Here is a 14,495-nt window from a genome sequence, read left to right as displayed (position 1 = left end):
AAATTGAAAAGAAAAAGCAAACGAGTGTTTTCATCTGTGGGCAAAGACACAAAAATAAAGATGTGACGATGTTCTTAAACAAAAGCTTGCTAAACAAAGGGAAAGAGTGAAAGATACTGATTGTCAAGGTGGTACCAAAAGCTAACAGAAAGCAAACTAAAAAACACCCAAGAAGCCAAAGAGTTTACAGAGGTAGCAACACATCAGTATTCAGAATTGGAGATGACATCGTCGATCTTTAGAATCATCTTAACGACTTGCGTAGCTAGCAAAATTTGCTGCTGTTTCCCAATCAATGTTTCAAACACATTTTGCTCCCTCATATCGTTTGTTCCCACGTCATTGCAATCTATCCCATAGAAGGGAATATTCTCCTGTTCATCAAAATCCGGTGTTTGTTCAGTCACCGTACCAAGCAACTCAATGATATAGATAATAAAGTTCATCAATTACTTACCTTAATTTGCTGAGATTTAACCGCAGAGAGTGTCTCAATGGGCTGCAACCCACTGTTCTCTGCAAGAGCCATAGGGACAGAGTCCAAAGCTTCTGCAAACGCCCTAATTGCATACTGCGTATAAGGAAGTATTTATACATGATTAGTATTTAGATTTAAGATTCGAGAAACAAATTATTTCACTTCAGGCTCAAAGCCGAAAGATCATATTTTACCTGCTCAACGCCAGGGTATTTATCAGCAGCGGCATCAACCGCAAGGGAGCAAGCGATTTCAGCTGCACCACCTCCATATACAATTGATTTGTTGCGGATTAGATTCCTAGCCACACACAGGGCATCGTGGATACTACGCTTCGTCTCTTCTATCATCATTTTGTTACCTAAACCATATTCCAAAACAAATCGTTGGATCAATCACTTATACAATATCGTTGTCCACCATTTATTTAGAAGGCATTAGATTCAGTACGTCGATGTTTATCTCTCACCAGCTATTCAAAAGTCAAAACAGTGCTGCTAATATTTATTAAAGAAAAAGCTATTACCTCCACGGATGAAAACAGTGACAGCTTTCGAATTCGCACAGTGCTCAATATACAGCATTCGTTCTTTTGTAGTGCCAAATGATTTCTCACGAACCACGCCAGCCTAAACATATCAGGAAATGTTGGGTTTCAATGGTCTGTCTGTTTAAAACATATTTAGCATTCCACTCATTTTACTGGCAACACCTACTGAAAGTACAAAGTACCTTGCCTAACTTCTCTGGAGTCAACTCCTGGAATCTTGGAACAATTCTACCGCCTACATAAAGAAAAGTTTCTTATCAGCTTTGCATAACTGATAAAAACACTAGCAGTAGATGCTTGGAGTACTTTACTTACCTGTGGCTATTGCAATAAGTTCTAATTCAACACCCCCGACCCATCTGACAGCAGGCAAATTCCTGTGCATCAATAGATGGTTTGCCTCATCATCAAATCCCCATTGGCAAATAACCAGTGTAGCACCAACATCCTGCAATTTTAAAGCACAAGTTTCGTAAATAATTCATATCATAAAATGCATTGCGGTACTAACCACCATTGTCAAAAGCACTTTTTTGATAGCTCACTCAACATCCAAATGACAATATAAATAAATACAAATTAGAACCTACCTTGCACTTTTGAACCATCTCATCGAAATATTGCTGCTCTTGCTTGCGCAATGTCTCAAACTTCTCCACTGTGTCAATGTCCACCTTATGCTTAGTCTTCGGCTTCGGTGGCTCAAAGGGACAAGTCAAAATGGCAATGTGGGCATCTTCAATCTGCTTTGGCATTTGCGGATGACTCATGTCTTTGTCAATCAGTATTCCATAAATAAGCTCAGTGTCCTCCAACTTTCCCCCAACTTTCCCTTCTACTTTGATCAGATCTAAATTAACATCCCTCCTCTCTAAATCAGCAACAGCAAGAACCGCTTTAACAGCAATCTCAGCTAAGCTACGCTTGCATCGATTCACACTGTAACAATGAACAACAAAAAAGTTAAGACAATATTGTCAAACCACAAACAAAAATAAGCAACAACAACTGAAAGGTAGCTTGAATATTATAAAGGAACATTACATCTTAGAGGAGAGAGTAGTCATGCATGTCTGAACCAGGGGCTCGAAATTATTAACGTCGAATTCAAACTTTTGAGCAATACGCTCCAAATGGTCAACAGCGACTCTAGAAGCCATCTCATAGCCTTCAGCAATACGGATGGGATGAATTCCTCTATCTAACTGACGTTCAGCTTGCTCCAGAAGTGCACCAGCCATAACAACAACACCTGTTGTTCCATCACCAATTTCATAATCCTGACTCCGCGACAGTTCCACCATAAGTTTAGCAATCTGGTTGTCAACATCCATTTGCTCCAAGATGGTAGCACCATCGTTTGCTGTAAAAACATAAAGATGGCGAGGTTATAAACAAGATAACATTGATTCTCTCAAAAGCGGCAACTACTGCTAACAATCTCTAAAACCATTAGCATTTAACTCAAGCCCGCAGAGTAGCCAAGTTCGCAGACATAGCGAATCGATTTTCAAAAGCTAGATAGATCCATTCATCAAACTACTTTATCAACATAGTAAACCCTATTTCAAGTATAGAAGAACAAAACTAAAAATCCAAAATCAAAAGTAAAGAAACGAACTGATGGTGATGTCTCCGTCAGGTCCTTGAAGCATCTTGTCCATTCCTTTGGGTCCAAGAGAAGATCGAAGGATCCGAGCCACGGCTTTCCCGGCGGCGATATTGGCTTTCTGAGCATCGATTCCTCTAAGACGCGTCTTTTGATCTTGCTCTCTTAGTATAATGAACGGACGCCCGAACTCATCGAACGCCAGCGCCATTTTCGAGCTCTTCTCGATCTGATCGAACTACAGATCTTGGGTTTTTTTTTCCTACTACACTAGAGAGGAAAAAAAAAAGTAGAAATGGGGAAAAAAACGAGAAGAAGAATGTCTGGAAGATTTGAGAGCGTCATATGTATTCACTGTAAAACCCTAACTCACTGTTGATGGCAGAATCGTAAATCGAAACTGTATTCAAGGGCCTAACATAAATTTTGGGCTTATGGTTTAGAGCCCATCTTATATAATAAGATTACAATGTTCATGGAAATATTTTCACTATCATGCAACTTCAATAAAATTTTCTAACAAATTCTCACGATGAATTTTCTAGCGAAACATTAAAAAAAAAAAAAAGAGAGGCAAATTTCAAATCATGTTGCTCAAACTTGACTGCAATATATATTCAAAATCCAAGAATAAACTTAGTTCACAGGTTTTGTTCCCCGGAGTTTGAAGCGGTCATTGGGTTGTGATTTGCTCTGAAACGCGGCGAGTGAGAGGTCGCAATCTTCGTTTTGCGCTCCTCTCTCGGTCGAAGCTCCTCTGTGTGCTTCGGTCTCCCTTCCATGTCTTTGCCTGGAGGATCCGCCGCTCGATCTACTCTCACCGGCGGTTCAGGCTGCTTCTTGACGGACTCATCGTTTGAGGACGGCGGTGGTCCAGAAGTTAGTTGCCTCCGTCCCCGCCGTGTAGGTCGTCTTCGTCAGCTGGAGCTTGTGGCGTCTGGAGTGGTCTTCGGGGGCTGAGGTGAAGCTTCACCTCTTTGGTCTCCGTGGCCTCGGCTACTCTTGTCACGCTTCTTCTGATAGGTTTTCAGAGCAATGCTGTCTCGACGGTCTTTTTGGGTGCTAGCCTCGACGTTATGACTTGGCGTTTGGATGGAGACTTCTCTGTTGGCCAATTCTGCTAGAGGACGGCAGCAGGACTATTAGGAGAGTTTTCGTTGCGGTGGTGCTGGCTATGATGACGGTTTAGCCTCCGGTGGTGGCTGTTTGGCTGTCTTCATTTCATCCTCGCCACTGGTATTCTCGACTCTTTGATTTTGCTTCAAGCCCTGGTTTTGATCGTGTCTTGCTGTTGACGTTGCTATGAGATGGAGTAAGTTTTGTTTTGGGTTTTCGCCTTTTGTTGCGTTTTGGTCTGTGTCCTAGAGGAGCTAGTAAGGCCATTGGTGATCGATGTGGTTTTGGAATTTTTTATCTTGCTCTGTGCTAGCCGACTTCGGGTTTGAACTTGGTAGAGGGAGCTCGCAGGTTTCACATAATTTGGTTTGTGAGGTTCCGTTTTTGGGAAAGCTCATGGATGTGATGTTCAAGTCGCTCTCACATATCGGAGGAGACGCATGTGATCGAGGATTTTGAGTTATCTGCCGTTGACGGCCCATTCTCGGACGTCCTTTGAAAGGCTTCTAGTGTTATCTTTCTTTCGCAATTCGGCTCCTACTCCTTGCAGGTCTCTTCTTCTCCAACAACAAATTCGGGAAGAGCAATCAAAATCGTCATCGCTTCGTCTTACTCCTTTAGCTTCATCGCTTTTGTTGAGAGGATGGACCGAATTCTAGTTATTGTTTATGCTTCCATGTTTTTACCTTTTTTGCCATGGGACCATTTGGGTAGGTCTATAATCATCGTCGATTGTAAACCTAAAACGTTTTCATTTTATGAAATATTTACATTCTTAGCAAAAAAACAAGAATAAACTTATTTTAAGATGTGGATACCATTAATTACAATGATTTCATAAAACCATCTTCACAATTTGGATCGTCTTTATATATATGTTGGTTTACATGTCTCTCTGTCCACCATAAGTCCTATAATCAAATATTTATTTATTTTTATTTTGAATACCATGAGGTTCTGGTTCAAAGCCTTTAATCCCCCCAGATCCGAAACCACAGCATGTAATATTACTTTCGTCCCAAGCGTCACTCGAACCGGCGACATCTAAGTTTCGCCTATAATTTTTACCAGTTGAGCTAACGACACTTGGTCCTATAATTAAATATTGAATGGTTTCATATTCATTCGGATGTTCACCAATCAAAATCTAGGGCATACCTGAGCAAATCTATTTTTAGGAACTCCAGTAGATGTACATTGGATTGTAAGGTAAGCCTACATCGTAGTTCAAAACATTTTCTATTTTCTTTTTGTCTTAACCACAAAAGAGAACTATATATACATATCAAACTCATCTCTGCAAATCATCACAATCTATAAACCTCAAACCCTAAAATAAATTAAACGAGTTCTACGTAAGAAGGAGAGAGAGAAGAATGGGTCGCCAAAACGTTGTCGTCGTGGTTGCCCTCGTCTTCATGGCCATCCTTGGCCTCGCCGCAGCTGCCTCCTCTCCATCTCCTTCAGCGTCTCCCTCCAAAGCTCCTGCTGCCTCCAAAACCGATCAGGTCGAAGCTCCAGTCACCGATGACCAAATCGGAACCACCGATGACGATGCAGCTCCCACTCCTGGTGATGGTGACGTTGCAGTGGCCGGTCCTCTAGGAAGTGACTCCTCCTACGCCAATGCACCCTCAGGCTCTGCCGATTCTGCTGACAGCGGTGCGGCAGCTCTTGGCGTCTCTGCTGTCGTCGTTGGTGTTACATCCATTGCCGGTTCTTTCTTGTTATTCTAAGGTGGGTATTGTTATGATAAGAAGGTTATTGTAAAGGAAGATAACTTATATGTATGGATGATTGTGATGATCTTGTTGTAATTTGTTTCTACTTTGTTAAGAGAAACGTTGTCTTTGTAATAATACTGAAAAAAAAAAACTTTTCATCAACGGTTTTAGATACAAAACTATGAATTGAATAGTATACGATTTTTTCAGGTTTTCAACACGCAAAAGACAAATTAATTAAGTAGAGTCGTAACCATTGTGTAAAATCCTAATCAAAAAATTTTAAAGGTGTGAATGTGAAGAGGCGCCAATTTCATGGTTGGGTTTGGGGAGCTTCCACTATAGAAGCTCAGCGAGGGACCCATAACCCATTGAAGGAGTGAAGAAACCGTATATACGGTTCGTATTTGTGTGTTGCACTTTTGGTCCTTAGACCATCTCCATTAGGAGTTTTTAGATAAGACACTTTCTAATAAAACAGAATAAAAAATTAAAAAAGGAGGAGAGAGGACACAAAATGTTTCTAATTTGAGAAACTCTGAGACATTCATTTTTACAGTTATCTTTTTCTGATTGGTTTAAATAAACAATAAAATAATTAAATAATAAAAAACTAATATTATTTTATTTTTCTTTTTCTTTTTTCTTTTTTCTTTTTCGATCTCTTTTCTTTCTTTAGGATCTCTTTAGTCTTATCTATCAAAATACCACTTCGTATTTGGGGTATTCCTATCAATTATCAACTATACAAAGCATCATTCTCATATTCATATATTATACTTGATAGAGAAAGAAGTTTTCGTTCAACGATTTAGTTTTTGAAATGACTATGTAAAAGCGCTAATTTAAAAGTAAAAGAGATACAAAGGCATAGGAGTGCTCTTTGAATTTGACAACATATTGCAAGATATTTAACTTTTGAGAATGTTGTTCTTCTGTGATATTTTCATTAAAATTTAAATAAACAAAAGAAATATTCTCATTCCAACTTAAGCAAAATTATTCCACCACCCACAATGGTCTAATCAACCCTTGAATTATTTACATACTTGTAGAACATATCAATATATTCATTAATTTGGAAACTATTTTGGAACCGAAAAAATGCGTTAATTTTTTGAATATCTCTATACTATTAAAAGAGAAGTACAAATAAAAATGGGTCGGGTTAAAATCAGAAAATTGACCCGAAATTTTGAAATCGGATCTTTAAAATTTTTTTTGGAATATAAATTTGAATTAAAAATGAAAAATCGAAATAAGATCAAATATTTATGGAAATCAAATAAAATCTGATTGTACTTATGGTAACTAATAATAAAAGCATATTCCGAACAATATTATATATTAATTACGTATAATAAATTTGTTCATATATTTTTGGGACTAATTCCATAACAATCAACGTTTTGTCATTAATTTCGCTCATTTTAGCCAATTATCATTAATTGAAAGATATTTTATTTGCTTCTAAAGATTTCTAGAAAATTTATCACAAATAACCCATATGTTTTATAAATTAAATTGATATTTTTATTTTGGTCGTATAAATTAAATAGATATTTTTATTTTGGTCGTGTAAATTAAATAGATATGAATCCATGTAACTAATTTTAATTTAATTAGATTAAATCGAAATTATGATATTTTCATACCTATAGCTTACCAAAGAAGTTTAATTTTCAATTTATAAAGATTTTTTGAATATGATTTTAGAATTATTCAACAAGATGATAAGTATTTATTAAATTTTGTGAATCATGAAAAATAATAATTAATTTTTAATCATTATACTTCATCTTTCAATCTCTCATCTAACAAATAAGATACATATTCTATTATTACTATGTCCAAACTTCATTTTGTTGTATGACTAAATAATATTCCCATTAGAACTGTCAAAGCGAGTTGATTCGTCCCGTTAAGTCCGTTTTGCGATAGACAAAAAATATTTTGACTTGTGTTAGTCGGTCCGCACGACCCGCGGGTAGCATATATGAAATACAAATCCGTCCCGCGAATGTATGCGGATTTGCGGGATTGTCCATGAATTTTGTTTAAATAATTTTAAAGTAACCAAAATTTAAAATACTACTAAAATAAATAAAAATACTATTAAAAGTTTGTTTAAATTACCACATGTTGAATAAATTATAATTTTATCAATATATACTAATATGCGGGCTGATCCGCCAATTATTTAATGAAAACCGATTAAACCTATGACCCACTGCGAATTAATCCATGTGGCCCGCTTATTTGCGGGTTTAATATATTTTCCCAAATTTGCCCCGTAGTGAGATGATGTGGGCTCGACCCGCGGTTTTTGACCTATTTTGACTGCTCTAATTCCCATGAATCGTCTAATTTTAGAATTTTAAAACACAAAATTCTATTTTGTAAATCATAATTAATACGATGGGTATATTTATAAACAATTTTACATTTTCTCTAGAATTCGTTATTATGAATACTTATAAGTATACTACACGATTCGTTCTACTAAAAAACACACACAATATTAAACGCAACGTATGTAAACTAATATTCTCCCGCGGTGGACCGCGGGTCCGATCCTAGTTAACTTACAGAAGCTTTACATTAGGTTTTTAAAAGAAAAGTTGTGTGCACTATACAGAAATTTAAAACTCATACACGAGTGCTAAATCTCATGTGGAAACGTGGTTAAAATAAACAAAAGAATACATTTTTCCTTCCTGAATCATGTTTTTCTACAGTGGCAAGAACTTTTGTGTAAAGGATATATCAGTCAAACAACAGTTTCACATCTTCCGCACAAATTTGTGTTCTATTTTAATATACCGTTTTCTATTTCAGTTTCACGCTAGGAAGCATGGAAGCGCCGTCCAACCTCCGATTCTCGCTTCGGAACCGGAAGCGGGTGCGGAAGCGACCGGAAGCGACCGGAATCGTGATGGAAGCGCGGTTCCAGAAAATTGAAGATTGGAAGCTTCTGGGAAGCGTTCGATTCGGACTTGGAAGCGTGGTTTTTTTATCAACGGAAGTGCAGCCTTCCCACAGAAACCCACCCGTCATTTATCCTCACAAACTAATCCAGAGAGTAGTGAATCAAGAAGAAGTACGTATAATCCAGAGAGTAGTAAAAGGGAAGTGAATGAAGAAGAAGATACAGAGCCAACATGAAAGACCCTTTTATCCTTCTAGTTGTGACTAATTACTGATACCCACAACTTGTGCTTCTCACGTGTCAATGGAGAGAGGTTGTCTTGAAACCTCTGATTGCTTGAGACTTGAGAGTCTTCATGACACCAAAACCTACACTCTTTTCAAGTTGTCTTCGGTGGTTTCAGTTTTAGATCTAATCGGCGACTCTTCTCTCAAGTCAGTCTCCGACAAATATATTGAAAGGAATCTGACTACCACAAGTTGGGCTTTAATTTTTTTATTCTTTTAAGCCTAATTTTGTTTAAATGGCCCGTTTTTATTTGCGTTTTTATTCTTTTATTAAGACATCCAAAATATTTTATTGTTAACAATGCATTTCTTACTTTTGATGACTATATTTATTATTCTACATGTTATGTATTTCGTATGGTTTAAAATTTTCTCAATTATCATGCATATCCAATGGTTAGTGTAGAGTAAATTAAATATTTAATAAATCTATATATATATATGTATATATTTACGCTTCTAACACGTACCCGCTTCCTAACTTTTTTAAAAAACTCGTTTCCCCGCTTCCAAACGCTTCCGCTTCCACGTACCCGCTTCCGATTCCATGCAGCTTAGGTTTCACGTAAGGAAATAAACTAGTCACACACTCGCACATAATAAAGAGCTTTAAAAACAAAATCATGCCAAGTGGGTAATCATATACTACAACTTACTCGCACATTCGATAACAAAAGATACAAATAAAACAGAAATTTAGTTGCAAAGTTATAATTTGAATAGTAACAAAATAAAAACCAAATTTATGATTTTTCCTTGAAATCAATTAGAACATATGCACATTTGACTACACAATAATGCATGATCACATTCATGGATTTAAAAAAAAAAAAAAAATTGAAAGTAACGGCGTGATGGTTTCTATCGAACCGTGACGAAAATGATAGCTCATGTAATTAGCCAATATTCACCCTTATCACAAATCAAAGTAATGTTCTTAGAAACATAAGAGAAAGACGCAGGAGCCTTCCTACTAAACCTTTCACTATTTTGGGCTGGCAATCTCGGTCTCATTGCTGCTTCCCAGTCCCACTCCCGACAACGACCGACTCCGACCTGTCCTACTTATTTTTCTAAAACTAATTTTCTTATCATTTGGTTATCGATCGGCTATTAAATAATAGCTCGGTTTTGACATTGACCCCCAATTCATTGTGTCTCTCTTTATTTAGCCACACTTTTCCCCTTTCCAGCAACGGATGTGACCATTCTCATAATCATTTCCGTCCAAGTTTCCCACTTATGCACTCACACCCATTTATTACAACTCACACCACTATTCAAGAAAATGCTTCTATAAATAATATCTTCTTCATAAACCTAATCGTATTTTAGGCATTGATAATATTCAATCGGCTCATAATTACTTGGGTCCTACTCTTTCATGAACCCATACTGCCAATTCACTACCATCCAACCTCATCAATGCTGTAACGCAAAACCCAATCTCCTTCCTTTATTTTGATTGATTTCTTACTTCTTGTTTCTTTCTACCACACAAATTGGGTAATTCAGTATTTGACTTATTGGCTCTCTAATTTACTATAATACCCCTTAGTCGTCTATAAGTACAAAAATGTACAATCAAACTTTTTAGTTCAAGAAAACACCCACAAAATTAGTAAGCACCGCTCTGTACTTACCTGCCACGTGGCGTAATTTCTCTGAACGACGCGCTTCTTTTCTTTCTATATTCATCTCTCCGACACTAACCTAACCTTCTTGTTTTTACCAAACATCGGAACCATGAGGGTTATCTCAAAGCTGTTCGATTCCGACAGAAGACGAACACCGAAATCGCCGAAGCATTTGGATTCCGACGAAAGCTTCACGTTATCTTCATCACTCAGCGACGTAACCACCGGCTCAAGCAGCCTCCATAGCAGTCTCTCTCTCCAGACGCTTCCTTCAGTTCCTTCTCTTCAGAAAATCCCATCCACCACCGTCACCGTCTCTCACTGCGTTACCTCCTCGTTTAAACTCCGTGAACGGAGTCTTCCTGTAACTTGTCTCGCCGTCAACGGTGGTTATCTCTTCGCCGTTTCTGGACATGAAGTTAGTATCTACGATCGCGACATGTGTGCTCATCTAGACACATTCAACGGCCAAGATCCTTTCTCAGGAACCGTTAAGTCCATCGGCTTCTCCGGTGAGAAAATTTTCACGGCGCATCAAGACGGTAAAATCGGAGTTTGGAAACTAACGGCGAAGAGCGGTTATAAACAGTTAACGACGCTTCCTACTTTAAACGACCGTTTACGACGTTTCGCTCTTCCCAAAAACTACGTTCAAGTACGCCGTCATAAGAAACGTCTCTGGATCGAACATGCTGACGCCGTTACTGCTCTCGCCGTTAATAACGGATTTATTTACTCTGTTTCTTGGGATAAGACCTTGAAGATATGGAGAGCCTCTGATCTTCGTTGCAAAGAGTCAATCAAAGCACACGATGACGCCGTTAATGCCGTCGCCGTCTCTACTAACGGCACCGTTTATACTGGATCCGCAGATAGACGTATCCGGGTGTGGGCCAAACCGACCGGTGAGAAACGTCATAGGTTAGTCGCGACTTTGGAAAAGCATAAATCGGCGGTTAACGCATTGGCATTAAACGACGACGGATCGGTTTTATTCTCCGGTTCGTGTGACCGGTCTATTTTGGTTTGGGAGAGAGAAGACACTTCCAATTACATGGCGGTGAGAGGTGCTTTGAGGGGACATGATAAAGCAATACTTAGCTTGTTCAACGTCTCTGATTTGCTACTAAGTGGATCAGCTGATCGGACGGTCAGAATTTGGCGACGTGGACCCGATTCTAGTTATAGTTGTCTGGAGGTTCTTTCCGGTCATACGAAGCCGGTTAAGTCGTTGGCGGCGGTTAGAGAAAAGGAGTTAGACGATGTCGTTTCGATCGTTAGTGGAAGTCTTGACGGAGAGGTTAAATGTTGGAAGGTGTCCGTCACCAAACCGGATAATTCATTTTACACTAATCTCGTTCAATAAATTAATGGGATTAATTTGTTTTTTTGTGTGTTTATTTATTTATTATTACTTTATAAAAATTTGGCGTTTTTTAAAAGTCACTTACACAAAATGAATAAGAAATTATTGAGCATTATATATTTGTGCATTTTAAGGTTATCAATAATGTTACACAAAACATTGTTATCAATAATGTTATTAGAATATCATGATATTATTAATGGTTAGATACAATGGATTAAAATTGGACAAGTGGACACACCTGCACATGTTCTTCAGGCGTAGATACGAAGAGATGTGCCTATGCCACCTTAAACCTGGGGAAAATCTATAGGGTGATGTATGATAAATTCGCTTATATGAGTTATATCCTGTATTAGCTATTTAGCATTTTAGCTAGATTCCTCATAGGTTTGTGATTGGTTGTCAGATGAATAAAATTACGTTTGGAATCTTATAATATTCGCATGCAAAAGTCTATGAACCAAAGTGAGATTTATCAAGACAAATACTGATTGGGTTATGCCAAAACCGGAAGTCAAATGGCCCGTGAGGGTGGATAAGAATATCAAGACAAAAGGTACTTTATTATTAGTTGAGGTGAAAAGTAGAGAAGATAGATCATAGTGTATAATTAGGATTTAATAAATATAGAATGTTTAGTTTTTGATTTTTTTTTGTTAATAAAGCTACCTTAATCAAAGCCATTATTATACTGGGATATTCAGTGCAGAAAACAGCCTAAAATATGAGCAAACAAGAACCATACATTTTCTACTATAACCGTACTCATGCCTCATAAAACCATTTTTATTAGGAGTGTCTAGGTGAGACACTTTCCGATAAAACAGAATAAAAAATTAAGAAAAGAAGGAGGGAGGACAGAAACGTTTTTCATTTGAGAAACTTATAACACTCATTTATACAGTTGTCTTCTCTTGATTAGTTTAAATAAATAAATAATTAAATAATAAAAAAAAATTATTTTATTTGTCAGAAACTACGTTGAATGTAAACTTTGTTGAGTTTCTGAGCGATAGAGATGCTCTAAGTCAAAAGTTCATAACTAACATGCTGAGTCCACTAAACAATTTATAATCATTAATTATTGGTGAAAACTGAATATTAATATCTTCAAAATGTGAACTAACTGTAACATCATACCAATAAAATTTTATGATTTATAATTAAATTTATCTCACATTACTCTGAATATTAATATTGTTAAACAATTTGATTGAAAAAGATAAAAATTTTGAATTGCAATTCTAATTTTCACTGGTTCTAAATACAATACTAGATTTTACCTCGCGGTATACCGCGGGAAATTTTTTTATTACTGAAAAATTATATAGCAAAATTTTAAGTTGTATTTGTTTTGTTAATATTGTTTATTTTGTTTAGTGTTTTTATAATTAAATTTTGATTTTTAATTCTAGGATTTCGAAGGGAGGAAAGAGCTAAGTTTTGGTGGAGTACAAATGGGCAAACAGGAGGAATGCATTGGCTCGCTTGGGATAAAATGTGTCATAGTAATCTGATGGAGGGATAGGATTCCGGAATATGGATGACTATAATACAGCTTTACTAGCAAAGCAATTATGGCGGCTGATTATGGTTCCTAACTCCCTCTTTGCGAAGGTCTTTAAAGGAAGGTACTACAGGAAGTCAGATCCAATGGATCCAATTAAATCATATTCTCCATCCTATGGATGGAGAAGTATTGTTTCAGCTAGATCTCTGGTTAATAAAGGACTAATTAAAAGAGTTGGTTCTGGTGACTCCATCTCAGTATGGAAAGACCCATGGATTCCAGCTCAATTCCCGAGACCAGCAAAAAGTAATGGTTCAATTTCAGAACCTTTACTCCAAGTTAAAAATCTTATCGATACAAGGACAAATGGAATATGGATAGTTTAAACGCTATTGTGGATCCGGAAGATGTTCAATTGATTAATACTATACCCCTGGGGAAGCTGTCAAACCCAGATGTTATGGGATGGCATTTCACAAAATCTGGTAAATATACAGTTAAATCAGGGTATCATACAGCCCGTCTTAATAATCCAAAGGATTCTTCTATCTGTTGTTTCGGACCAGATATTACACCACTAAAAGCATTTACGTGGAAGATAAATTGTCCTCCTAAATTGAGGCATTTTATGTGGCATGCTTTAAATGGATGTGTTTCGGTTACATCAAACCTCCGAAAACGTGGGGTTAATTGCGATGTAGGTTGTGACAGATGTGGAGATACTGAAGAGACAATTAACCATGTCCTTTTTGAATGTCCGCCTGCACGCCAAACATGGGCTTTATCACAGATTCCAACGCCCCCCGCAGTTTTTCCCTCAGGTTCACTATTTGCAAACATGGATTATTTATTTTGGCGAATATCATCGGATGTTTATAAAGCTACGTTTCCATGGATAATTTGGTATTTATGGAAAGCACGAAATGATAAAATTTATAATAATGTGGATCAAAGTCCAGAAGAGATTTTGCGGTTAGCAGAGAATGAAGAGCAAGCTTGGCAGTTAGCTCAGGTGGAAATACCGGATGACGTTGTAGACTCGGTAGTGGACATTCACATTCCATGATTGACGAGCAAAGTCAGGTTGGAAATGGGTTTCAGTGTTATGTAGATGGGTCTTGGAAGGAGAGTGATCGATTCTCCGGAGTAGGTTGGTTTTGTTCTAACCCAAATGATGGAACGCAAGACATGGGAGCTGCTAATCTTCAAAGAAGCTTAACCTCACTTCACACAGAGGTCGAAGCATTAATTTGGGCAATGAGATGTATGATCGGCCAAGACAAGAG

The 14,495-nt window shown here is 37.4% G+C and overlaps 3 protein-coding genes across 3 annotated transcripts; 2 read left to right on the top strand and 1 right to left on the bottom strand.

Annotated features, from left to right (window-relative positions):
- Positions 1-3: 3 nt before the first annotated feature.
- On the bottom strand, positions 4-2,972 carry LOC9329508 (T-complex protein 1 subunit epsilon). The gene is made up of 9 exons (XM_021011444.1): positions 2,650-2,972; positions 2,073-2,391; positions 1,619-1,967; positions 1,344-1,476; positions 1,211-1,263; positions 1,005-1,107; positions 673-839; positions 458-571; positions 4-374 (listed from the first exon to the last, which is right to left on the bottom strand). Exons 1-9 carry the CDS (start codon positions 2,846-2,848, stop codon positions 204-206), a joined length of 1,608 nt encoding a protein of 535 aa, XP_020867103.1. The 5' UTR covers positions 2,849-2,972; the 3' UTR covers positions 4-203.
- Positions 2,973-4,999: 2,027 nt separating this feature from the next.
- Positions 5,000-5,639, top strand: LOC9329506 (anther-specific protein BCP1). Its single transcript, XM_002893399.2, has one exon. It carries the CDS (start codon positions 5,130-5,132, stop codon positions 5,487-5,489), a length of 360 nt encoding a protein of 119 aa, XP_002893445.1. The 5' UTR covers positions 5,000-5,129; the 3' UTR covers positions 5,490-5,639.
- Positions 5,640-10,268: 4,629 nt separating this feature from the next.
- Positions 10,269-11,811, top strand: LOC9329505 (protein JINGUBANG). Its single transcript, XM_002893398.2, has one exon. The coding sequence runs from the start codon at positions 10,440-10,442 to the stop codon at positions 11,694-11,696; it is 1,257 nt and encodes a 418-aa protein (XP_002893444.1). The 5' UTR covers positions 10,269-10,439; the 3' UTR covers positions 11,697-11,811.
- Positions 11,812-14,495: the final 2,684 nt, after the last annotated feature.

Source organism: Arabidopsis lyrata, assembly GCF_000004255.2.
Source record: "Arabidopsis lyrata subsp. lyrata unplaced genomic scaffold ARALYscaffold_1, whole genome shotgun sequence".
NCBI classification, from domain to species: Eukaryota; Viridiplantae; Streptophyta; class Magnoliopsida; order Brassicales; family Brassicaceae; genus Arabidopsis; species Arabidopsis lyrata.
Note: the sequence above shows the minus strand (reverse complement) of the source record. Positions and strands in the feature narration are given on the sequence as shown.